The 23190-nt window shown below is 37.5% G+C and overlaps 6 protein-coding genes across 6 annotated transcripts; 3 read left to right on the forward strand and 3 right to left on the reverse strand.

Moving 5' to 3' along the window:
- Positions 1–32: 32 nt before the first annotated feature.
- gucd1 (guanylyl cyclase domain containing 1) lies at positions 33–4647 on the reverse strand. The gene is made up of 6 exons (XM_057357254.1): positions 4376–4647; positions 3860–3941; positions 3477–3642; positions 2446–2537; positions 2128–2369; positions 33–1381 (listed from the first exon to the last, which is right to left on the reverse strand). Exons 1-6 carry the CDS (start codon positions 4380–4382, stop codon positions 1290–1292), a joined length of 681 nt encoding a protein of 226 aa, XP_057213237.1. The 5' UTR covers positions 4383–4647; the 3' UTR covers positions 33–1289.
- A 416-nt stretch (positions 4648–5063) lies between these two features.
- snrpd3 (small nuclear ribonucleoprotein D3 polypeptide) lies at positions 5064–6735 on the forward strand. Its single transcript, XM_057357173.1, has 4 exons — positions 5064–5120; positions 5489–5635; positions 6269–6461; positions 6587–6735. The coding sequence occupies exons 2-4, from the start codon at positions 5510–5512 to the stop codon at positions 6649–6651; spliced, it is 384 nt and encodes a 127-aa protein (XP_057213156.1). The 5' UTR covers positions 5064–5120; positions 5489–5509; the 3' UTR covers positions 6652–6735.
- Positions 6736–6854: 119 nt separating this feature from the next.
- On the forward strand, positions 6855–9539 carry p2rx4b (purinergic receptor P2X, ligand-gated ion channel, 4b). The gene is given in 12 exon segments (XM_057357172.1): positions 6855–7263; positions 7447–7594; positions 7687–7758; positions 7857–7929; positions 8019–8115; positions 8196–8276; positions 8415–8556; positions 8658–8794; positions 8889–8982; positions 9086–9151; positions 9232–9342; positions 9426–9539. Coding segments are annotated over 12 exon segments (1200 nt in total). The 5' UTR covers positions 6855–7120; the 3' UTR covers positions 9462–9539.
- p2rx7 (purinergic receptor P2X, ligand-gated ion channel, 7) lies at positions 9336–15438 on the reverse strand. Its single transcript, XM_057357170.1, has 13 exons — positions 15250–15438; positions 14906–15053; positions 14707–14778; positions 14517–14589; positions 13742–13835; positions 13427–13507; positions 13199–13340; positions 12942–13078; positions 12698–12788; positions 12541–12606; positions 12363–12467; positions 11695–11802; positions 9336–10405 (listed from the first exon to the last, which is right to left on the reverse strand). The coding sequence occupies exons 1-13, from the start codon at positions 15366–15368 to the stop codon at positions 9884–9886; spliced, it is 1758 nt and encodes a 585-aa protein (XP_057213153.1). The 5' UTR covers positions 15369–15438; the 3' UTR covers positions 9336–9883.
- A 1645-nt stretch (positions 15439–17083) lies between these two features.
- Positions 17084–18058, forward strand: LOC130568323 (taste receptor type 2 member 40-like). Its single transcript, XM_057357108.1, has one exon. The coding sequence runs from the start codon at positions 17084–17086 to the stop codon at positions 18056–18058; it is 975 nt and encodes a 324-aa protein (XP_057213091.1).
- Positions 18059–18815: 757 nt separating this feature from the next.
- On the reverse strand, positions 18816–23126 carry gstt1a (glutathione S-transferase theta 1a). The gene is made up of 5 exons (XM_057356513.1): positions 22576–23126; positions 22369–22456; positions 22125–22275; positions 19294–19470; positions 18816–19140 (listed from the first exon to the last, which is right to left on the reverse strand). Exons 1-5 carry the CDS (start codon positions 22685–22687, stop codon positions 18940–18942), a joined length of 729 nt encoding a protein of 242 aa, XP_057212496.1. The 5' UTR covers positions 22688–23126; the 3' UTR covers positions 18816–18939.
- Positions 23127–23190: the final 64 nt, after the last annotated feature.

Here is a 23190-nt window from a genome sequence, read left to right on the forward strand (position 1 = left end):
TAATATACAAATCCAACTTTTATTCATTTCATAAATGGACCTATATAATTCAGAAAAATAAAGTTTGCCATATTACCATTGCTTATGTTCTTTAAAAAAAATGCATAAGCTGATGTAACTGGACACCTGATCGTAAAAGATCAAATGTGAAACCAAAGCAATATTTGAACCTGAATGATCAAAGATTAAATAACATAATTATGGCTGGTGGAACCCCATAGTGCAAGCATTTCATTCGGCAGCCCATTGAAACCACCAAAGCATGAACCATTTGAATCACTGAGCACTCAAAGTGTGTTTACAGGACATCAAAAGCATTCACAGCACTGGATTCGATGCATTTCAAATGGAGCAAAATTCTACTCTACAAAACACCTGACAGTAAACCAATAAGACTAAGCTAAACGTAGTGTTCCTCTCTCTCTCGTGGAGGCGTTCATTTACAATGCGGTTCCTATGAATTACAACAACACAATATATTAATTTGAATATCAAAACATATTCATTTTTCATTTACAACTCATGTTGCTAATACATTGGTGCTGTGAGTGAGTTTGCGCGATGGAGGCGTCTTGTGTACTTTATCAAAGTTAACAGTTCAGCCTGGGACACCCAGAACTCTTTTTACTAATCTACATGAGGTTATGGTAGACGTCCTGGTGATACTGATTTTGAGGAATAAAACCTGGAGAATTGAATCCAGACGTATTGTTCCTTTTTAATTTTAGAATGCTGGATTTAACATGTTACCTGAGTATCTCTCACAATAGTTAAAATCATTCACTAGATGTTCAACCTTAAGTGGCTTACAAGAGGAAAATTTAAAACTAAACCCATTCAGCCCTGTGATTTCGCAATGTTACCCTGAACAAAACACAAAATGTCAGAATATCTTTACATGAACGAAAGACATTATATACACTTCTCTTCTACCTCTTACTGTGCGACAGTGGCAGAGACTATATAAATCAAATGAGCTAAAAATAAAAATATTCACATCACAGTTATAACATGAGTTAGGCCTATATATACTAAGCACAAACTAAAAATAATTTAATCTTCCTTTCCTTTCTCTTAATGTTTCAGAAGTGTCATTCAGTGGCCGATTTAGCACCATAGTAACGTTTTGTGCGATGCTATAGATCTGATGAGGACCATAGCCAGAGGTGGCAAATACTATCAGCTATTGGCTAGCACCTTTAGTACCTGTTGGCAAAAATGCTACCCAGCCAACCACAGTGGATGGAGAAGTGAGTTCTGAGTGCAAGTACAGACACTCCAAGAGAGATTCAGCCGTCTTTGTAGACGAATAAAATGTCCTCGTCCGTTCCGTAGCTTCTTCTGGCCTCCTCAAAATTTTTAAAGCTTGTGCAGCACACACCTTTAAAAAAGACCGTAATATATGAGCCACAATGTTATGTAAGTTTAAGTGCATGTATTAAGACATTCTAAGGCTATGTTCACATTTGACTTCTTTTTTTGTTGACAATGGCTCATTTTTAGTAAAAAAAAGCTTGCAGCATTGTGGTTACAAATAGCAGCCAGCAATGTTCAGAGGCAGCAATTATGCACAAAGGCAGCTCAGAGAAACAGATTCAGACAGGCTTCATAGCATCTGAATTATGAACAGAGAGAATCTTTGCAACAACCAATCACATATTAAAGAACTACAATACTAATTTCTCGCTAGAAATGCAATCAAAAGTTAATGAAAGTGAAAATGAAACTTTAATTTATACAAAACAATGCTCCAACCGGCATTTCAGCCGCCGTTTTGATGACTTTTTTCCTGCTCGACCAATCACCTTCCTTGCATGTTGTTATGGAAACGACAGGTCTCGCTACTTGCTTGTCATTGGTTAGCTGTGAAAAAGGTGCTTGCCGGTTTTTTCAGAGACAAGTTTAACTTTTTTCAACTTCAAAAGATGCTCTGAGCTGCCGAAAAAGACGCCAGCGCTGGCGTTTAAAAAAAAAGCGCTCAGGACTTTTTTGAAAACACGGTTTGCTCCATAGGATTATAATGTAAAACAGACGCTAGCAGCTTCAAAAAAGAAGTCAAATGTGAACATAGCCAACTAAATACTTTTGTCTTACAAAGGAATCTATACACGACTTGTCGATACATACGGTCCGAGTAGGCGGGATTGTTGTAGAATATGCTGCCAGTTTTGCGGTTGAACCCACACACCACTATGAAGTGACCCTGGTATTCTGGCTTCCTGCAGAAGCACTTCTGACCCACAGGGAGGAAGCAGCAGTATTTGACAGGAGTGGAGCACAGCTCACACACTAACACCACCGCATTCACCAGCACTATGGCCACGTGTCCCTGCTCCAGGTGGTTCTGGATCTCCTGAATAGTAACAGAACTACAAAAGAGAAATCTGATATTAGGCACGAAAGTGCCACAGGATGAAAAATGAGATAAATGTAGAAAAGCCTCACCATTTCTTTACTTCGACTCCTTTGCCTTCTGCCTTCAGAAAGAGTTCATTTACCCTGTCCTCCTCAGTGTCAAAATGCTTCTTGTAGAAAGACTGACAAAGGAAAACGTAGGAAAAAAAATAAAGATACTCATTCAACACTCAAGTCAGGACTGATTTTCACTAAAATAAATCTTAAAGGGACGGTTCCCTGAAAAAAAAGTCATTTATTCTCTATTATGTCATTAAAAACTACTATATGACTGTTTTTTTTCTGTGAAACACGTCACAGTGGTTTTGTGTCCATACAATGAAAGTCAATGGGCCCAGTGCTGTTTGGTTACCAACGTTCTTCGAAATATCTTCTTTTGTGTTCTTCAAAAGATACAGGTTTGCAATGACATGAGACTGAGTTTTTTGGGGGGGTGAACTATACATTTAAAACAGCTCAACAATTGTCTTTTTTTTAAGCTTGTAATCTATTGCTGTTATTGCGAACAGATCATAATAGATAATTAGTAAAGGGATACTTCACCCAAAAATGAAAAATCTGTCATAATTTACTAACCATTAAATTCTTCCAAACCTGTATAAATGTCTTTGTTTTCCTGAACACACAGTTAGAAATTTGGAAAAATGTCAGATCTCACCCACCATTTACTGCCATAGTAGGGAAAATAAATACTATGGGAGTCAATGAGGAGTGAAATTTGACAATCTTCCAGATATCTTCCTGTGTGTTCAGTAGAACAAAGACATTTATACAGGTTTAGAACAATCTGAGGGTTTTTGGGTGAAGTATCCCTTTAAAGCATTACTCAAACAAGTTTCCCAAACCAGCATCAGACAGAGCCCTGCCTCAAACCAATGATCCAATGTTGTTGAGTTGGACTGACTGGTCAGGACTTGTTTAAAAGCACTTCAAAGGCACAGACAGTGTTATTAATTTTTGGGGGCATCGATCTACAAATGACTATGAATAGATAGAAGACGGTGTGTTAAAATCGATGCATTGTTGTCTGTTAAGATCAGAAGAGCTGTGAACTACTGTACCTGATTTCTGAAGCCCTTATCCACACCGAGCGTCTGCGTGCAAAAGCAATGCCGGACCCCCAGTTTACACATAAGATAAGCCAGGTCAATAGTCCACACGCTCTCTGTGAACTCTAAGTCCGAACATGCTCTCTGGAATTCCTCCTCACCTACTGGATGTAAATACCTGTCCACAAAACAAATATACAAGGATTTATAATTAAAGTAACTAATGAAGATTATACAAAAAGTTCACTAGGACAGAATCTGCAGCGATTTTTCATATTCTCAAGGATAATTTGTCCAGGGTCACTGTGACACTGGCAGTGTCCAGAATTCTTTCGAATGGATTAACATGGTAAAAATAACAATATTGTGGAAATCTGTGTGGGTTGCATACTTACTCTAGTACCATTCTCGAACAGGCCAGGCCACAATCCCAGTGGTACTGCTGCCGGATGACCGGTACGTTTAACATCACGTCATCTAAACAAAACGAGGTCAAAAGTTTCGCTTGAAAAGACAGTGAAAGGCAATGATGTCACGGAGTAGGTTTTCAACTTAAGTAGGTTTACTAAGGATTTCACATAAATTGTTATATATAAGTACATTATAAGAACTATCATGTGAACTACATTAAACCACTATGCTGCATTAAGTGCTTTTATTCATGTTTGTGTTTCTAACGTTATCTATAGTAAAATGAGATTCACAAGAGTGAATAACACTAAGAAGATTCAAGCAGCACCTGAATAAATACTACGTTACCACTGGTAGTGACCATTTAATAGCGATATGTCCGGGTTGTTTATTTTGTCTGTTCTTTGCGACAGAGAATCATGATACTCAATATAATACTTACTGGTTTTATCAAAACGTGATCTTACATTTAATGTCAAACCAACGTAATACAAACTCACCGGTCATGATGTAGTCAGTGTGTGTCAGTACTGTCTGATATCATGAAGACTGTCTGTCTGTTAGCAGGGTTAGCCGGACAGCTGTTGCCCTTCTGCCCTCGACATCATACACTCTACAATCTCTTCATGTCTCCTTCGCAAAACACCGTCGAGGGGCTGTTGACGAGACGTGGTAAGCGACTTAATAAAACTCGACTCGTTTTGCCCACGCCTTATCGTCATACCCAAAGATGAATACTTCCTCGATGTGAATCCACAGCACGTCGGCGCGTTGATTAGCATGAGAAGCGGAGTTACGCCATCTGTCGGGAAGAAAGAAAAAGAACAATAAACTGCCTTTGCACTGCATGCACTTGGACAGTCGTTTTATGCTTTTGCGACATCAAGTAAATAAACAGTTGCCTATATTTACTGTTTATTTTACAATATGTCCAAAACGAAATTACACGTTTTAATAATATATTGAGGAATCTGTTCTATACGTTTACTCCGTTGAATACGTTCAAGACTATGAAAAAATAAAATACTTGCCACATATTTCTTTTTAATTTAAGAAATAATTGAACTGATTTCTACCGTCAACTAGGGATTCTGACTAACGTTTTATTGAAAACAGTAATATTCTTATAAATGCTTTCAGCCAGGCCGGTAGGTGGCACCACATGTCTTTCGTACAATAAATATCCCCGGAAATTCCCACGAACACCAGGGATAGAGTGATTTTGGACGACCGGTGCACGTTTGGGTAAGTTTTAATTTATTATTCTTAGTATACTAATTAAATCCTTTTTGCAAGCACTAGTAGTGTGCGGGATTTATTTTCTTTTTTGCTTGTATTATTCCTAAAACAAAAGTGTTATGTAGTAACGTATCTATATGGCAATATTTATTTAAAACCAATAGCTGAAGGTATTAGTGGTTTTGTTGTCAATATATGGAAACGTGTTTCTGTATTGTTTGTTATGAACCATTCATCAGATCTCTGCTCTGCTTCCTTTGGCTTGGCTTTTACCTAATTGTAATTCAGAGATGTAACGTTAACGTTACCATCTATGAGAATACAGCATCTCCTTTATGGAACAATAACCTAACCAGTTTGTTTTATATTTCAAGTTACACAGATCGCTTTTAAAGATGTCGATTGGAGTTCCCATAAAAGTTCTTCATGAAGCAGAGGGGCATGTAGTCACTTGTGAAACCAACACTGGAGAGGTTTACAGAGGCAAACTGATCGAAGCTGAAGACAACATGAACTGCCAGGTATTCAAATTTGTCCAAATTTAACTTTTTAAAAATTGCATACTGTATATCGTTTTGTAAGACGCCTTTATTTTTCACTTATAGAGTTGGAGAATATCAGTAATGTTTTGTCCTGGCTGATGATGAGGGAATTTTGCTTATTTTAATGGAACAGTTCACACAAAAATGAAAATTCTGTCTTCATTTACTCGAGTTGTTCCAAATCTGTATACATTTCTTTGTTTTGATGAACACCAAGAAACATATTTGGAAGAATGCTTGTAACTAAACAATTCTTGGCCACCATTGACCATCACAGTAGGAAAAATGCTTTATAAATGTTCTGTTGAACGTAAAAGATATTTTGAAGAATGTAGGACTGTAAACCGTTCCGGGGCACTTTTGACTGTAATTCTTACTATGGCAGTCAATGGTGGCCGTGTTACAAGCATTCTTTCAAATATCTTTCTCTGTGTTCATCAGAAGATAGAAATGTATACAGATTTGGAACAACTTGAGGGTGAGTAAATGATGACAGAATTTTTATTTTTGGGTGAACTGTCCCTTTAACTGTCGTTGCATTGGATTACATAGATCATTTAAGTTGGACGGTTGCCTGTGTCCTTTACTTTTTATCTACCTTTATCTCTCCAGATGGCAAACATTACGGTCACTCACAGGGATGGCCGTGTAGCTCAGCTGGAGCAGGTGTATATTCGTGGAAGTAAAATTAGGTTCCTCATCTTGCCAGATATGCTCAAAAATGCTCCGATGTTAAAGAGTATGAAGAACAAAAATCAGGCAGCTGGTGCTGGTCGGGGAAAAGCAGCTATTCTCAAAGCTCAAGGTATGTTTTTTTTTTTTCCTTGGTTTATTTGAATTCAGCGTTTAAAGAAGCAAAATATATAATGTTTGCAATGCTATAAAGTGGACATTGAGACTTAACTAAAGTTTAAATTCATGTACTTGCAGTGGCTGCCAGAGGCCGTGGACGTGGAGGCCCGGGACGAGGCAATATATTCCAGAAGAGACGCTAGATTTATGTTTAACCTTTTTTATTTTTTTATTTCTGATGTTCGTTGTCATGCTTGGGGAAATAAATCGGTGTTTTTACCATTTTACGATGATTCTTTGAGTCTTTTTTTATCTTATTAAAAATGATGTATTAAATATTTAATAGGGTTGACAATCCGTCTTGCTAAATGTGCATTGTCCACATCCAAGGTGGTTCACCCACTTGATTTACATGCATTTACACGGTTCTAGATAATGGCTTGCAAATGTGCAGAGTGCAAATACTACTAGGAACATAACAGGGCTTTAAGCAAATACCTGGAGATGGTCACATTTAATATCTTTGACACTTAATACGTGATAAAAGTTGTATTCAAACTAAATGTAAATTCTTTTGCCAGGTGTAGTAATAAGTCCGTTACAAGCTTCAGGGTAACTCAAAGTGGTCTGACCGTACTTTTTTTCCACAGTGGATACTTCTTAAAGGACACTATGGGTTGTGAAAAAGATTGCTGCAATGCATTTCTCCGCTGTCTTTTTGATTATGGAACACCTGTTACATTAGTTATCAGTAACAAAAAAGTGGGCTTCATCTTTAGATTGATCCAGTTATTGATCATTGCTTATGTCGCTGTGTAAGTACAATTTTTAAATATCATTCGGTCACATTTTCATTGTGTTGTTTTGGTGAATAATCTTATTTTTCTGTTGTGATGGATGTAGCACCTACATTTAGGAAGTGCCATACCCAGTGAATTTCAATACAGGCTTTATAGTTGCTTCGGGGTAACTGCAGAACTGTGTATTGTACTTTATAGGTATGTATGTTGGATGCGGCGGGCTTACCAGGTCACAGACTCCGTGATCAGCTCAGTCAGCACTAAGGTGAAGGGAAACATTCTGACCAATTCATCAGCTGAGGGGGCGCATGTTTGGGATGTGGCTGAATATGTTATTCCCCCCCAGGTATTTTATCGCCCATATTATCTTATTTTGGTGTCTAATCTGCCATTATACATTTTAAAGGAATACCAAATTCAGTCACCTTTTTTTGACAGGGTGAAAACTCTTTCTTTGTGATGACAAATATGATTGTCACTCCTGGACAGACACAGGGCAGCTGTCCTGAGGTACTACTAAACAGAACTCATGTCATTATGTCATATTAATCTTTCATAGAGAAATGTCCATTGCACATTAGGCCACATTATAAATTCTACTTTTTTAGGCTCTAAGTGAATTTACTCGGTGAGAGTCAGATATTGATTGCAAAATTGGACTCAATGAGGTCCGTGGCAACGGTAGGTGCTCACGTTGAGGAAGACATTTTTTGTTTTAAATAGTGGTATGTAATATGTACGCTGTGACACAAAGATGCCGTGATCCTCAGGGGTTCAGACGGGCAGGTGTGGAAAATACTCTGAGACCATCAAAACCTGTGAAGTGTTTTCATGGTGTCCAATCGAAAATGACAACATAATACCCAAGTGAGTGTTTTCCGTCTTTAGACTAAAACAAGGTAATACATTTGATACAACTTGCATATAATATTATTGTTTTTATACAGAACCGCTGTGCTGGGTGATGCAGAAGACTTCACAGTGCTCATTAAAAACAGCATACACTATCCAAAGTTCAATTTCAAAAAGTAAGTTTGTGTATTTTTCTTTTTTATATTTTACTTTTAGATCCCACTCTTAACAAAACAAACCTAATAATGTCTCATAAACGTGAGTGGTTCCACTAAGAAATATAGTGAACGTAAATTGTTTTGTGTTGCTTCTAGGCGAAACATTCTGGAGTACATCAACACTTCGTACTTAAAAACTTGCACCTTTAATCGCAAAACAGACCCAGACTGTCCCATTTTCCGTTTGGGGGACATTGTAGCTGAAGCAGGAGAAGTCTTCAGTGTCATGGCTGTTAAAGTCTGTATCTTCAACAATTCAGTGTATTTTTTTAAATACAAATGTAGTTTAAACATTCTGATAAATATTAGAAAAGTGTGAAAGTGTTTTCAATGTTAAAGGGTGGTGTTATTGGGATTTTCATTGACTGGAGCTGTGACTTGGACTTCCCAGAACGTTTTTGCGTGCCAAAGTATTCTTTCAGCAGACTGGACAATAAACGCATTGAAAATAATGTTGCCCCTGGATACAACTTCCGGTAAAAGCATAATTTAATTTGGAACGTTAACTGTACCATATTATTTATCCAGAGTCACCATTATGTGTAGATATTAACTTTTTTTCCCCCACAGATTTGCAAAATATTTTAAAACCAGTGAAAATGTTGAAACGCGGACATTGTTCAAGGCCTATGGAATCCGCTTTGAGGTCATAGTTTTAGGCCAGGTTTGTTTGTTGGTCTCTTAAAGTTAAACATAAGAATCAGCCTGAATTTAGTCATTACTTTCTGATTTTTTTGTAGTTTTATTTTATTTTAATTTCTTTGTAGGCTGGTAAGTTCAGCATTGTGCCCACCATTGTAAATATTGGGGCAACCCTTGCCTTGCTTAGTTTGGTAAGCAATATATATTTAGTTACTGTGACCTGCTTAATGGCAGAAATTGCTTTTATTCTAGCGTGTCATTGTTCTCACAGGCGGGTGCTGTTTGTGACTGGTTCATGCTTACTTTTATGAAAGATGGTGACTACTATGCCAAACACAAATTTATTCACCTAAACGACAGAAGTGACAGTGGCGTGCCATTGGTGAGTAAAAGTCAGCACTTTAGTTTTATATTTAAATATATTTAATGTTTATTTATGCAAATTATATATTTTTATTGTTTTAGAGCTCTGTTGGGACACCTTCATATGGGACTCCATAATGTAGTGAATTTGTTGTTTCAGTGGAACGGACACTTTTACGATTAAATAAAATGTGTCCTAACATAGATTTTATATAAAGTGTATTTCATACATTTAATTTCATTTGAATATGATGCTATATTTGATCTGTTTTTACTCGATCAGTGTTTAACAGCACTTCAAATTATCAATAAACCAAATTACCGGTACATGCTTGAGCTCTCAAGATTTTTTTTGTTTAGTTCAAAGGCATCTGTTAGTAAGAAGTTTGACATCCTGCTTCTGCTGAAGTGCTTGTGGTTAATATGGATCATCCTTTGGTTGCTGGCAGGTTACAAATAAAAACTGTATTATTATTGTAGTTAGTAGCATTCCCTGTTATGACAGTCAGAAGGCATTAACATTCGGGTTGATCGTCCGTTTAAAAAACTGTTGATGATGTTCATTGTGCATTAAACTCTGCCTGAGAGGGCGTGGCCTGGTGAAGTCTTAGCCCGCTATATTTACCATCAGGGCTGGGGTATTCTGCCCTTATCCTCCACATGCAGCAACTGGGTATTACTGGAACAGCATCTCTGGGTGTGCTGTCACCAAACCGCCATCTAATGAATTGAGCGTAGGCCCCATAGCGCAGCTGAGCCCCCTCGTGCAGCTCCATTAGGGGATCCACATAGAACAATGCTGTCTCGAGGACGGAGCGACTGAGGATCAGTGTGGAGAAAATAGGGCAGGAGGTTATGCAGCGCCCTTTACCCAATCGGCAGCACAGCTGCTCGTGCAGGTTGGCAGCAGGTGGGCAGCAGCCACACCGACACCAGTCCTGACATCCAGACTGTGGCTTCTCCAGCAATGGTGTGTCTGTGTTTGTGGAAAGCCCACCGCTCTGCCCATTCTGTACAGGTAAACTTCTGCTCGGTCCAGACTGCATAACACTGATCAGAGTCCTCATGCTGGCCAAATCATTCTAGCAGTAAATAAATAAGTAATTTTGTCATAGTTTAATGAAATTAATCTCTATAGTGCTTTGCACAATATTGCATTGTATCAAATCAGCTTTACAGTAAATACAGGGAAGTGAAGTAGAGGCAAAAAATGAAAGGAATATGATTAGGACATATATTATTATTTATTATTACAAAATGCAAGTACATTGACTGTACCAACTGAGAAAAATTAAAATGTAAAATAAAAAAAGTTTTTTAGTGATGCTTACTCTAAAAATAATTGTCTGTGTGACAACAATGAAATGTTACTATTAAGGATATTTTTTCGAAACATCTGAATAAAGCTAGAATACTGCGCATTTAATGTCTAAAACATTATGCTAGTTTGTACACTACCAGTCAAAAGTATCAACACACCTACACATCCAGTATTCCTACCATTTTTTACATTTTATACTAAATGTCAAGTCTTTAAATCTATAAAACAAACAGATATAGGCCAGTTTGGAAGACGTAAACAATGCCAGTCCAGAAGAACGTCCTGTATACACAAAAATTTGAACAAAATACAACCTACAGAACATTTATAACCAAATCAAAATGTTCAAGGAATATCTTGCAGTAACTAAAATGCAGTTATATGCGTGAGATAAAAAAAAAACTACCAAATGTGCTTCTGGACCAGTATCAAAGATATTAATATTAACATGATGCGCCACTGCCGTTACAATGAATGGCGAGGAATGCAACGGTCAATATGGCCGCCCTAGCGAAGGAAGTCCCGCCTTCCAGTAAAACGAGCCAATTGTCAATCAATAAAGACGGACGATTCTCTGGGGCACGGCTCTCGTGAGGTGCTTGCCAGCCGCTGCGCAGGCGCAGTAGATGAGGCGACCTCGAAAAAGGTAATTTTTAGCGCAATTTAAGCTTAGCAAACAAAAGTTATGATACAGTTCATGTCATGTTTAATTATTGATTGGAAATATACTGTTAAATTGTGAATTTCGCCAGCGATTTTAGAAATATCTGCCTTCCCCCATTCAAGATAGGACTGTGGACTTGCTTTGACGGACTTTGCCGGTGTCTTGCGAAGTGGTCTATATGGAGTTCAAATATTAAATATCTGTATTTTTGTTTCTTCAGACTAGCAAACCTTTGTCTACAGTATAGTTGATTAGTTTGACTGGTATTATACAACATTGCTTTGATTCACAATTTGAAAACGTTTTAAGTTTTGTTTCTAATTCAGAGTTTAACTTCAAGTACTGATTTACTGGCCAGTTTGTGACTAAATATTTGAGTATCTTACTTTCCGCTGATGTAGAGAAAGAGGTTTAGTCTGCTGTAGAGTTTTCTTTCTGGACTTTTTCACCACCCTCAACTTGTCCTCATCCACAAATGACACACAAAGGAAGCACTGCAACAAACACAATACTAAAGTATACATGAACGCACAATTAAAGGGATACTCCACCCAAAGATTCAAGTTCTGTCATGAATTACTCACCCTCAAGTAGTTCTAAACCTGTATAAATTTCTTTGTTTGGTTGAACGTAAAGATATTTCGAAAAATGTTAGCATTTTTTGTTCTTATGTTGAACTCAAAATGAGATATTTTGAAGAATGTAGGAAAGCAAACAGTTCTGGGGCAACTTAAAATGTTTCCTACTATGGTAGTCAATGATGTCCCAGAAATGTCAGTTGCTAACATTTTTACAAATATCTTTCTTTGTGTTCATCGGAACAACTTGGGGGCGAGTAATTCATGACAGAATTTTCACTTTTAGGTGGAGTAGGGCCTATCCCTTTAACATTGTAATTTAGCCTGTGTTCAGAAAATAAGCATAGACAGAGTTAAACAGCTCCAACGCAACAGCTGCTGACATGCCTTACTGATGTAAATGCAATGTTTTCCTACTCAGTTTTAACAGTATGTGAGAGTTGTGTATGTGTGTGTATACGTGCGTATGTGTTCACCTCTTCTCGGTCCTGTACTGACTCAAACTTCCTCTCTGAGTAGTTCTGTTTTGCTTCTTTGGAGTAACAACTAGTTCCAATAAGCCAGTCAAGGAAGACTGTTGTCTAAAACAGCGAGAAACAACTGTCATTACCTCAAAATATTTTCTGAATCTATATCAGCTTATGAGTTCCTCACAAGAGCGTAATATGAGAGCGTTGATCCAATGTAGATGATAAGCTGAATGATGCTGAACTTCCCAGCCTGTGAAGGACACAGAGAATGCATTGTGTATCTTACAATCTAGCCAACATGCAAAGTACTGTAGTTCCAATATTTGATAGTTGTGTCTTACCTTTCCAAAAACCATGACATCAAACCTGATACCGTATATTTTAAACAGCGTTCTCTGCTCCACACCATTTACTGTAGAGTATCTTGCAAACCTATTTTCCAAGATAATGTTTAAATAACTAACAATATCACATGCACTTGTATTTTCAACAATGTAAGAGCATTAGTGAAAATGCTGTAATACAGTATGTACTTTTATAATTTATTTTAAGACATTTTATCTTTACAAATCAAATGATTTACACCTGAAGTTAAATCCAGGGTAAAGGGTCTTGTTGCTTTCTTTCTCATCCAAGCGACGGAACGAATATTTAGGCAGACAGCTGTGAAAGATGCTGTTCAGATCACAATCCCAGTTGATCTGTATCCCAAACACACCTCCCTATTAAACAAATATTACCGGCACTGTAACAGTCTGCACTGCAAATAAATGTCATATAGGTCATATCCACAAACATTAAACATTGTTGCTTAATGGGAGATTATAAAAATAAGGCTTTACCTCCACAGCCATTTCCCCAAAGCTCTCTTTGGCCTCACTCACAATATCTCCCAGCCGGAAAATAGGACAGTATGGATTTGTGTAGCGGTTAAAGATGCAACCTTTCAGATCGGTATCCTTCATTTCAGGCAAGATGTTTCTCCTAAAGCAAATACATGAATGAATATGATAAGTTGGAATAATTAATATTGCCAAGTACAGTATGCATATGTTTGAAGTGCGATCAACCGTATGTAATTAAATGCTGGAAATCTGATGTTATTCTTGATCAGCACAGTGAAGTTTTCTGCAGATGCCAAAAGAGCAGGTCTGCGGAAACAGAAATAAGGAAAGCCTACATTTATAAAAGTGCCAACTAAAAGTGCAACTTCCTTAAATGAGTTCCTCAATCGCCTGTTGCCAGGGCCAGCACTAATTCTACAGCACAGTTGAAGGTGATTTGTTTCCTATTTCTTTGCATTCAGAGTAAGCTTCAGATAAGAGATTAATCCTTAGATTATGAGAATTAATTATTTTTAGATATAACATTGTACACTGTGGCACCTGGGTCTTTTCTTGTTTTCAATGGGGCACCAAGTTGAAACTTCACATGTTTTCTTCATTGCATCAAACTTCACACAGACTCCTGTTTGAACACCTGAGTAATTATAAAGAAGAGAGCAGAGCAGATCTCAAGCAGTTGTGCAAGTTCAACAAATGAGATCAGAGTAGAGAGTCTAGTTAAATAGATAACTAAATACGTATGTGTCTTAATAAAACACATGAAGAGTTCATATGCAAAAGCCTCTACGTGCCGTCTGAAATTTTCCTTCTAAAATGATTATTTTTATCAGGCTATGATGTTTACATTAAAAGGTATGTCCTCTTTACCATTAAAGTGAAATCACTGAACCTAAACATAGGAGCCTGATAAAAACGCCAATTTTAATTCAAATGGCACTTAGAAGCTTTTGCATTTGAACTCTTTACATGTTCCTGTATAAATAGGAACTATTCTTTATGTTATTTTATTATTCTGTCTGGTGGCTTTTGACAGAAGGCTAATTACTTGTGCATGTGTGCATGTTTATCGAGCATGCTCTTTCTGATTCTGGTTTGGTTTTCATTAAAGACACAATGCCTGAGATTTGAGACAAACAAATCAATATTTAATATTTCGAAACATGATCAGTCTGACATATGTTTTGGTAATAAAATGCTTCCTTTTATACTGCATGACCACAAACTAAAGGTAACTAATTTAGCCAAATTATTTAATCAACAAATATGCAAGCCAAACATAGCATACAAAGTAATAAAATAAGAGGTATAACAATACCATGGCTATACTGGTCTGAAAATCCTTTCTCACAATCCTTATCTTTTTGGCACAGTTTCCCATACGGCGGTACCTGAAGTGTGTAACATAATAATAACAATGTAATAACATAATTTCTGATCTGAACATCATTAATATGAAGCTTTAGAAGTCAATGGTGAATAAATCACAACATGTGTAGGCTACTTACCTCTGGACAATTACCTTGTTTTTGGTTCTGTGTGACTATGACATTTGTCGCCACAAAAAATGAGTTTTTCCCCTAACATCAAACAAAAAGCCAAAAACAAAATTTTGTAATGCATTTCTTTTTTATGCACTTTAAAGCACACACATAGCCTAGTATTTTTGTGACATATGATAAATGATGTAAATGATATCACTGTTACCTGAGATGTCCCACTGTGGTCCACCACATCCCACACGACCTCGCCAATGTCTGGTATATTTATATTTGCCACTCCTTTGACTTTTGTAGTGACTGAACTCACTACGAGGTCATACTCCTGATATCCTTTATTCCACAACAACATTATACTGTAAAGTATAGACGTGGGATTAATGGACAGGACGCATAAATTAACCTAAAATCGCTTTAAATGTCTATCGTAACATCATAACACGTGTTAACGATACAGTGCAGTGACTGTACAGTAAATGAATGAGCTTTTGTTGAGTGATGCGCGGGCGTTGTACAAGCAAAACAACGGAGACCGCTCGGTGTAAAACTTACCAAATGAACATCAAGATAACTCCGTTTAACGTCCATTTTAGTGATCCAAGTTTAACGCTCTTGATTTTCACAAGTTTTTGCGTGTCATATTCACAAAGATTTAACCAAACACAAGGCATGTCCGTGATTGAGAAAACACACAGTGGAGGAATTTACTGCAGTGTCCAGCCCAGCTCGTGCGAGAGAAGGTCACATGGTCTCCTGGAAGAAGACAGTTATGTGTGATGATAATACACTCTTTCTTACGACAGAGAAAGACTCTTTACTGAGGCAAATGTCGGCAGATTCACAACTACTGCATATTCATATTTACTTGTATTGTCGCCAGATTATGGATTACTCTTCGTCAGCCGTTCTTGAAATCTACTTCGGTCATTTAATGAAAATGTAGATAAAAGCTTATGACCATAAAAAACAATATATCCCATTTCACTATTGAAATTTATTGTAGCTGATTTTTTTCCAGAGTTTCACATTTTAAGACTCATAAAGTATGTAATATATCAACAAAATGTGTCTTTGACTTTATTTAACCATTCACCAAATCGGTGACATTTCTATCCCCAGGTCATTATTATTAACTTGAAAATACATAGGCCTTTTAATGAAATAAAGTCGCCTGCACATGAAGCTAACTGCAAGTTTAAATGTAACATTTAAAACATTAATAAAAACTACATAGAACACTGAAAAAAATCTTAGTTTTCTTTCTATCTATGCTTTACAATTTTCTTCATTAAAAATCCATAATATTTTGGACATTTATGGGTTTTTGCTCAGTCCTGTTACCCTAACATATCTTCACCTCTGAAAACCTATAAAACGTTCCAATAGACATATTTAGAGAAGAAAGTTTCATCAGCTTCGTCTTCTGAAGGCCACGTGAATAACACGATTTATTTTCTTATTTTCTCCATATGTATATTTTATGATTTTGTAGATGGGTCGTTCTCAAGATGCAATCCACCTAATTATTTCTTGGAAGATATTTATTTTAAAAACATTTTTTGGGAAATCTCTAGAATTCGATGTCCTCATATTACTACCATGTTTGATATTTGGCTGTATTTCATGTATTTGCTAATTTTATGCTAAAAACTCGGTCCTGTTTTCCGTCCTGTTACAAAAAAACTTCCATCTTCCATTAAAAAACCATATAAAAAAGTAAAATAGTTTTCTGAGATTGACCAATACACATTTAGAATAATAAAATATGTGTTGTTAGATTCGGTGTTGTGAAAAAAGTTTCATCTAGCAAATGTCACCCATTCGCGGAATGACCTTAAACCTAGTCCAATTTGCTCCCATAGTACAATTGTCCAAAACATCTGGGACAGGTCTGGTTCAGTGGTGTCATTGCTCATGTTATGGATAACACTGGATATGCTTCGTGACAGCGGCCAAGTCATATCTCGCCATACATTTGAATAGTGAAATTGTATCGGCTCCATTTAATCCACTACATTTCCAAGTAATTTGTCTAAAAAGCAGACAAACCCAGATTTGAATAGGCAAATACTGACCACTGATAACATATACACTCAATATATATTGTCTTAAATATAGTTTTAATGTGTAAGTGACCTTCATGTACTGCTCGTTTGCCATCAGTGATGATAATACAAAGAATTTACAAGATGTGATGTTTTGTGTACACTGAACTCACATAAACATCATTTTTCCTCATTTTGTGTTTTCAGATTCAGCTTTGACCCAATTTCACCAAGGATTACTCATGCAGAGCCACTTTGCATAGGAGATTCGTTCCATTTCTCTATAAATCAGTGTGAATCTCACCACACTTCATACAGCAGCTGAGCAGGACCACAACATCATGACCGTCGCTGAGCACATTCTTGTGTTGGTTGTATTGGCGTTTGTCGGTGTTTCTGGGAACATGTTTAACCTCATTTTCACCATACAGCAGCACTTAAAGTCTAAGAACATCCAGACTGTTGGTTTGATCTTAAGCATCATCTCTGTCAACAATATTGTCTTGGTCATCGTCGTTCTCATGTTGGTGTTGAGCGTCTTTATTGTTCCAACTATCTGGTGCATAAGGCCATATCCTTTTTTTCTCCGCACTGTGATATATCTAATGTTGAACTGCAGTTGTATCAGCTTCTGGAGCATCGCTTGGCAAAGTCTCTTTTACTGTGTCAAAGTTGTGAACTTCTCCTCTGAGTGCCTCATATCACTGAAGAGGAACATTTCCACCATCATCAACACCGCAGTGCTGCTGAGTTGCTCTGGTTTCTCAGTGTTCTTTTCACCGATTTTCACGCTCGACCTCCCGGCAATAGACACTAGCAATGTTTCTACAAACTACAGCCTGAACGCAACTCTGAACGCAACCTGCCCGAACCCAACCTTCTTTGTGAAAATTGACAAAATGGCGTATGCGGCTGCCAGTCTGTTTATTCTCTGCCCCATTCCCCTGATGATCATGTTGCCCACCTCTCTCAGAATGGTGGTCCACCTGTGCGCCCATACGCTGGCACTCCGGAAGAACCAGACGCAGGTGCAGGGTTCCGACTCGTACGTCCTGGTGTGCAAGCTCACCATCTCCTTGGTGGGGGTTTATCTGACCACTTTATTTATTGTGTCTTTATTCATGATTATAAGGTTTATGGAGGGAACTATCACCTACCTCACTTTAGCTTTTGCCTTTAGTTTTTATGGTGGCATGTCGTCTGTCATTCTGACAGCTTCAAACAGGCATCTCAAAGAGAAGCTCTGGATGTTCTGTTGTAGGAAAGCACAGGAACCAACTACCAAAAGCCAGACATGTGAAACAGTGGACGGTTGATATAGTTAACTACAGGACACTTGATGTAGTTTATGTTTGAATATATTCTTAAATTTGCTGAATTGTAGTGAAGTAAAACTGTAAACATTTATGTAATTACAACATATGTTTTTTTATCAGCTGCGGAAAAATTAAGAAACCATTTTAAAATTATTTTCAGTTTTTCTAAATTTACTATTTAAAGGTACGTGTTTAGGTAAAATGATCATTTTTATTTCATTCTGTGAACTACTAACAATATTTCTACCAAATGTCAAATACAAATAGTTTCTACTTGCATTTATTTACAGAAACTGAAAACTGGAGAAACCGGTCCAAATAACAGAAAAGATGCTCTGTATTTTTTCAGAACTTAAATACTGCAAAGAAAACAAGTTCATATTCTCTTTTAAGCAATACAAGTATTTGTACATGCATGGAAAATATCAAAATTATTGTTTTATGTGATAACCTCGATTTTTGTCACAGTTTTCATGTGTCTTGTCATTCTGTCTGTCTTTCACATTGCTGTCAGATGACTTTGTCACTCCTGAGGTTTGATTTAGTTGAAATTCAACAGACACTGGACTGGAATGGTCACAATACATCTAGAAATACTGATTCAATAAAAAATTGGAATGGTCTCTTAATATTTTCCATGGCTTTATGTTCTTTGTACTAGTGATCAATTAATGAAATATTTATTTTTATAACAATGTTTTAGATAAAATCAGTTTATTTTTCTGAACACAAAAAATATGATAAAAAACAAATCATACAAAATAAAAAATAAAACTACATGAAAACTTTGATTGAATTTATTATAGTGTGTTTGTTTTGAATACAGTCGTTTCACTACTGATTTAACACAGTGATTGCAAGCAAAAGGAGAAGGCAAGTATTCAGTTAAACATTTTCATAATCCGAAGTTTGAGAAACTCAGGAATACCCTTCTTTTCAAAGGTTTGTGGCAGTACATCAACATTCATGACAACCTTATGGGCTTCATCGAAGACTTCCTCTCCGATCTCCTTCTTCACTTTATCTCTCCATGCACTCAGAGCGGGTCTGCCTTCAAACACATCTAGACCTGTACCAACCGGCTTGAACACACACAAACACACATACAAAGCTGTGATGTCAAGATCGAAGTTAGAGTGTTAGTTCACATAGGTCTGGCCCAAGTGACAGAATTTTAATTTTTCTATCCATCCCTTTAAGTGCATGGTGAATCAAATATATAGAATACGTTTTACCTGCATTATCTCCACAATGGCCACTAAATCTGCCAGTGATATCTTCTCTCCAATAATAAAGGGATTGTCCTGAAGAAACTTCTCCTCAAAGGTCTTCAAAGACATGTTGAGGTCCTCCAGGGCCGAATCCATCTTCTCCTTGGGCACCGGGGTTCCTGTGACCACAGGTAAGACTCCCTAAAATTGTGAAATGTCAGCAGTGTTGGGGAAAGTTACTTTTAAAAGTAACTAGTTACAATATTGAGTTACTCTATTAAAAAAGTAACTAAATACGTTACTTGGGTACTTTTTGTGGAAAGTAACTGAAAGTACTTTTGCTCACCTAACTGATGCTCATGCTTTTCCAGACTTTGCTGTTCTTTAGTGTTTAACACTGTAATGCATTTAACAATCCTATATAGTCTATAACACACCGTTATTTTCTTTAAAAAACACATTTCAAATATTTCCTGACCAGTAGTCCTCCACCTCATCAGAGCTCTGCCTACTGTTGACACTGCTAACTTCGGTGTCACTCTCCATATTTATTGTGTTTTGACAGCGCGGCTAGTTGCACAAGATGGCGCCGGTGAATTTTGGGACGGCAGAGTAGTTTCCAGTCGTATAACACTGTGTGGGAAAAGGAGGATTTTTGGCCGGCAAATATGGGTGTTTTTTTAGATTTAAAAAAGTAATATATAAGCGATATGACAGATCCTCTTTGCATTGCTGAGCACTTCGTTGAGCCAAAACAACTCGATAGTGTTATACGAAATTATGATTAATCTAACATATAATATATTACTAATATTATATACTTTGTAATATTGTTTTGAGGGGAAAATGACATTTAACATATTATGTAGTATACAGTATATGCTGGTATTTGGTGAGGAGACTAACAGATGACAGTTGTTTCTGTCTGTACACGATCCGGGATGCCTGCACGATCCATTCTGCGCATGCGCGTAATTACGTAGTAGATCACATCACGGTTTCCCTACACTATTGGTATCACGCAAGCATTCGATGAAACGCTTGACGGCCAGGCGGCACAACTGGCGGCATATTTTTGTAGGCTACATTGTGTTTTTCATTTAACAGTTCACGGCAGGTCTATTTTGATGTTTTTAAATGTAGCTTACGCTGCATTACGATGTGTTTACGTGGTTGCTAATCCAAAATAATAAAGGAGTTGTTACATGAACATACACGATTTTGGTTACATGTGGAAAAAGTCTGAGCCTTTCTGTCACTGCAAGCCTTCAGTTTCCTCCATGCTCCCCTTTGCGGTTCATTGCTGTATGGCATTAGGCCTACTTAACTTGCCGTGTTTCGATCTGAGGTCCGTAGTATTGTCAAAGTCGGTTTGTGTCGTTTTTTTATTAAAAGCTGCTAATATTAGTTAACTTTAAATTGAGTAATTTTGTATTAGTATGGGTCTATATAGGCTAATATATCTATCTATATAATCTAAATGAGGAAAATAATCCCTTCAATGGTGTTTACAGAAGACAATAAGGAACATAGTATGCATTTCTGCCTAGACTATCTGCACTTACATGAAGAAAGAACTACAAACAAGTCTGGGGAAACGTTACAGAGTATTTCAAACTGACAATGGAAATGACTTGAAAGAACGCATAGTTTGCACACACAAGTGACATGAGACCAGAAGTGGACAGTAGTGAAAGTCGCGGTACAAAGGTGCGCAAGCGTGGAACAGATCGTGCAGTGTCGTAAATCGTCGCAAAACAGAATTATCATTTGCGCATGCGCGTTTTCTACTACGTCATTATGCGCATGCGCGGACGGATCGTGCAGGCATCGCCCCAGATGGCTCTCACTAAATCCTTGGTGTTTCGAGTCAGATCCGTGGGCGTGGCTTGTTGGTTTTGACTAAATCCTTGGTGTTTCAAGTCTTACGAAACCTTTACCCTAACCCACACCCTAACCCTAACCTTACTCTAACCATCTAAACTACCTTTGATTGTTAAAATCGCCTAAAAAACACTGTTGCGCACTGTTGCGTGATGACGTCAGACTCGAAACACCAAGCGTTTAGTGAGAGCCCATCCCCCCAGATCGTGTACCGACAGTTTCCTCTCTTTCTCCCGTGCTCCGCCCACTCCCCAACCCTTCTTCTAACAGAGACCATGCCCATTTAAATCTGCAGATCTGTGCGTGCAGCTCCACTAACAGTCGAACACAGCTTATGTTTACATTCACGAGGCATGAGACCATTGATTGCTGTTGCGTGTCATGACTTTCGCTAATTTCGCGATCTGAAAGTTATCTATTGAGCATGACCGGCATTTGCAGGCATTTTGTCCATGGTGGCGAGTGCGGCCACACTATAGCTCCGCATCTCTGGCCTCCCATCGCTGTGTCAAGGGTTGCCAGATTTGTGTAACAAAAACGAAGCCGGAACACTGCAGACATGGCAACACTGCGTATGTCTGACTAGCGACTGTGTCTGCGCAAGCATGAGCGATCATGTCTACACTACTTTTATTCACAATTTCACTTCTGCAGTTAAAAAAATGTTCATATAAATCAATGATTAGACTGAAAAGTAACTCGAGTATTGATATGTAAATGTATAAAGTAACTGCGTTACATTAATCGTTACTTAAAATAACCACATTACGTAACTCGCGTTACTTAAAGCGTTACCCCCAACACTGAATGTCAGTTACAGTCCAAGACCTGGCAAAGAAATGCCTTTTGTCAAATATTGTGGTTGGAACCGTTAGCCTATATATTTAACCAAAACAAAGTAGTGGACAGAGAAGATGGTGGAATTAGAAGATGTACTTTTTGTTTGTTCTATTTGTTGAATGATCTCATACCCTAAACCAGAACACCCTTGAACCGTGAGCTCGTAAGCCTGCGTGCTGCCAGGAAAGATACTCATCAACTCGTGCACGCTTCACCAGGTCAGCTGGATACCAGTGATCTGGAGTGCGATGTTTTGCTGCCAAATACTGGAGGATTGCTATGCTGCAAGAAAGATAAGAATCCCGTTTGTTATTTTCTTACCAATATCTTTGCATATCTAAGTAAACATGCATCAGGGTTACGTTCCTAACATACCTCTCTGTGAGGATAAAATCCCCATCTTTAAGGACTGGTACTTTCCTTAAAATGCTAACCTTGCCAAATTCTTCCCCAAATTGTTCACCTTTTGAGCACAGAGAGAAGACATTGCTATCTCTGTACAAATGCAAAACTGCTAAACTATTCCACAGACACCACAGCTAGGCATCGTAAAAAAACCGCAAATGTAAATAAATGAATTACCTGCAGACAAATCCACGCTTTTGTATTCAAAGGGAATTTTGGTTATCTTTGCGAATATAAACACGGCACGACATGGCTGTGAATGAAGATCAAGATATAACTCAAGTGGCATTTTGGATCGCAAGACGCAAGTGTCTAAAGCAAAATGACCCACCCTCAAAACATCAAACTCTTATACTTCTCGTTAATGCTCCGCCCCGCAAGGGTCAATACAACATTCTTACGACACTTAAAACTAGGTTACCATGTTATGACTGTACGCCTTAATCTAATGTGTTGTCTATGTCATGATAAAAGACACATGGGGTGACAGAGAAAAACATGTCAGCATATAAGGGGGAATTTGGCTGATATGTGGTGGATATAAACTGGAGAGAAATGTCAAACAGGCCTATTACTTGTTCGATTAAAATGTAATTATTAACTTTTCTTTGAGTCTGTATTTGTGTGGTCTGAGAATTATGCTGCAATAGACTAAAGTCCAAGAACAACAATTTCAAACCACATGAAAACTGTATTTTATGAAAATGATTATACCTATTATATTATACCTATTATATTATACCTATTAGACCTAATGCAGCAAAACTTTGACTTTTATTGACTTTTATTTTC

This window comes from Triplophysa rosa, linkage group LG17 (genome assembly GCF_024868665.1).
Source record: "Triplophysa rosa linkage group LG17, Trosa_1v2, whole genome shotgun sequence".
Taxonomy (NCBI): domain Eukaryota; kingdom Metazoa; phylum Chordata; class Actinopteri; order Cypriniformes; family Nemacheilidae; genus Triplophysa; species Triplophysa rosa.

What these genes read in the sequence shown, in the direction of transcription:
- gucd1 (XM_057357254.1), bottom strand. An exon ending in TGTTCGAGAATGGTACTAGA is followed by an intron (nt 3,643 to 3,859) that starts GTAAGTATGCAA and finishes TTTTGTGGACAG; the next exon opens with GTATTTACATCCAGTAGGTG. An exon ending in ATAAGGGCTTCAGAAATCAG is followed by an intron (nt 2,538 to 3,476) that starts GTACAGTAGTTC and finishes TTCCTTTGTCAG; the next exon opens with TCTTTCTACAAGAAGCATTT.
- snrpd3 (XM_057357173.1), top strand. Translation starts at nt 5,510, where the DNA reads ATGTCGATTGGAGTTCCCATAAAAGTTCTTCATGAAGCAGAGGGGCAT. An exon ending in AAGACAACATGAACTGCCAG is followed by an intron (nt 5,636 to 6,268) that starts GTATTCAAATTT and finishes TTATCTCTCCAG; the next exon opens with ATGGCAAACATTACGGTCAC. An exon ending in AGCTATTCTCAAAGCTCAAG is followed by an intron (nt 6,462 to 6,586) that starts GTATGTTTTTTT and finishes ATGTACTTGCAG; the next exon opens with TGGCTGCCAGAGGCCGTGGA.
- p2rx7 (XM_057357170.1), bottom strand. Translation starts at nt 15,368, where the DNA reads ATGCCTTGTGTTTGGTTAAATCTTTGTGAATATGACACGCAAAAACTT. An exon ending in GTTATCTTGATGTTCATTTG is followed by an intron (nt 15,054 to 15,249) that starts GTAAGTTTTACA and finishes TATACTTTACAG; the next exon opens with TATAATGTTGTTGTGGAATA. An exon ending in CAGTACAGGACCGAGAAGAG is followed by an intron (nt 11,803 to 12,362) that starts GTGAACACATAC and finishes TGTTTGTTGCAG; the next exon opens with TGCTTCCTTTGTGTGTCATT.
- LOC130568323 (XM_057357108.1), top strand. Translation starts at nt 17,084, where the DNA reads ATGACCGTCGCTGAGCACATTCTTGTGTTGGTTGTATTGGCGTTTGTC.
- gstt1a (XM_057356513.1), bottom strand. Translation starts at nt 22,687, where the DNA reads ATGCCACTTGAGTTATATCTTGATCTTCATTCACAGCCATGTCGTGCC. An exon ending in AAGCGTGGATTTGTCTGCAG is followed by an intron (nt 22,457 to 22,575) that starts GTAATTCATTTA and finishes TGTGCTCAAAAG; the next exon opens with GTGAACAATTTGGGGAAGAA. An exon ending in CCATTGTGGAGATAATGCAG is followed by an intron (nt 19,141 to 19,293) that starts GTAAAACGTATT and finishes TGTGTGTTCAAG; the next exon opens with CCGGTTGGTACAGGTCTAGA.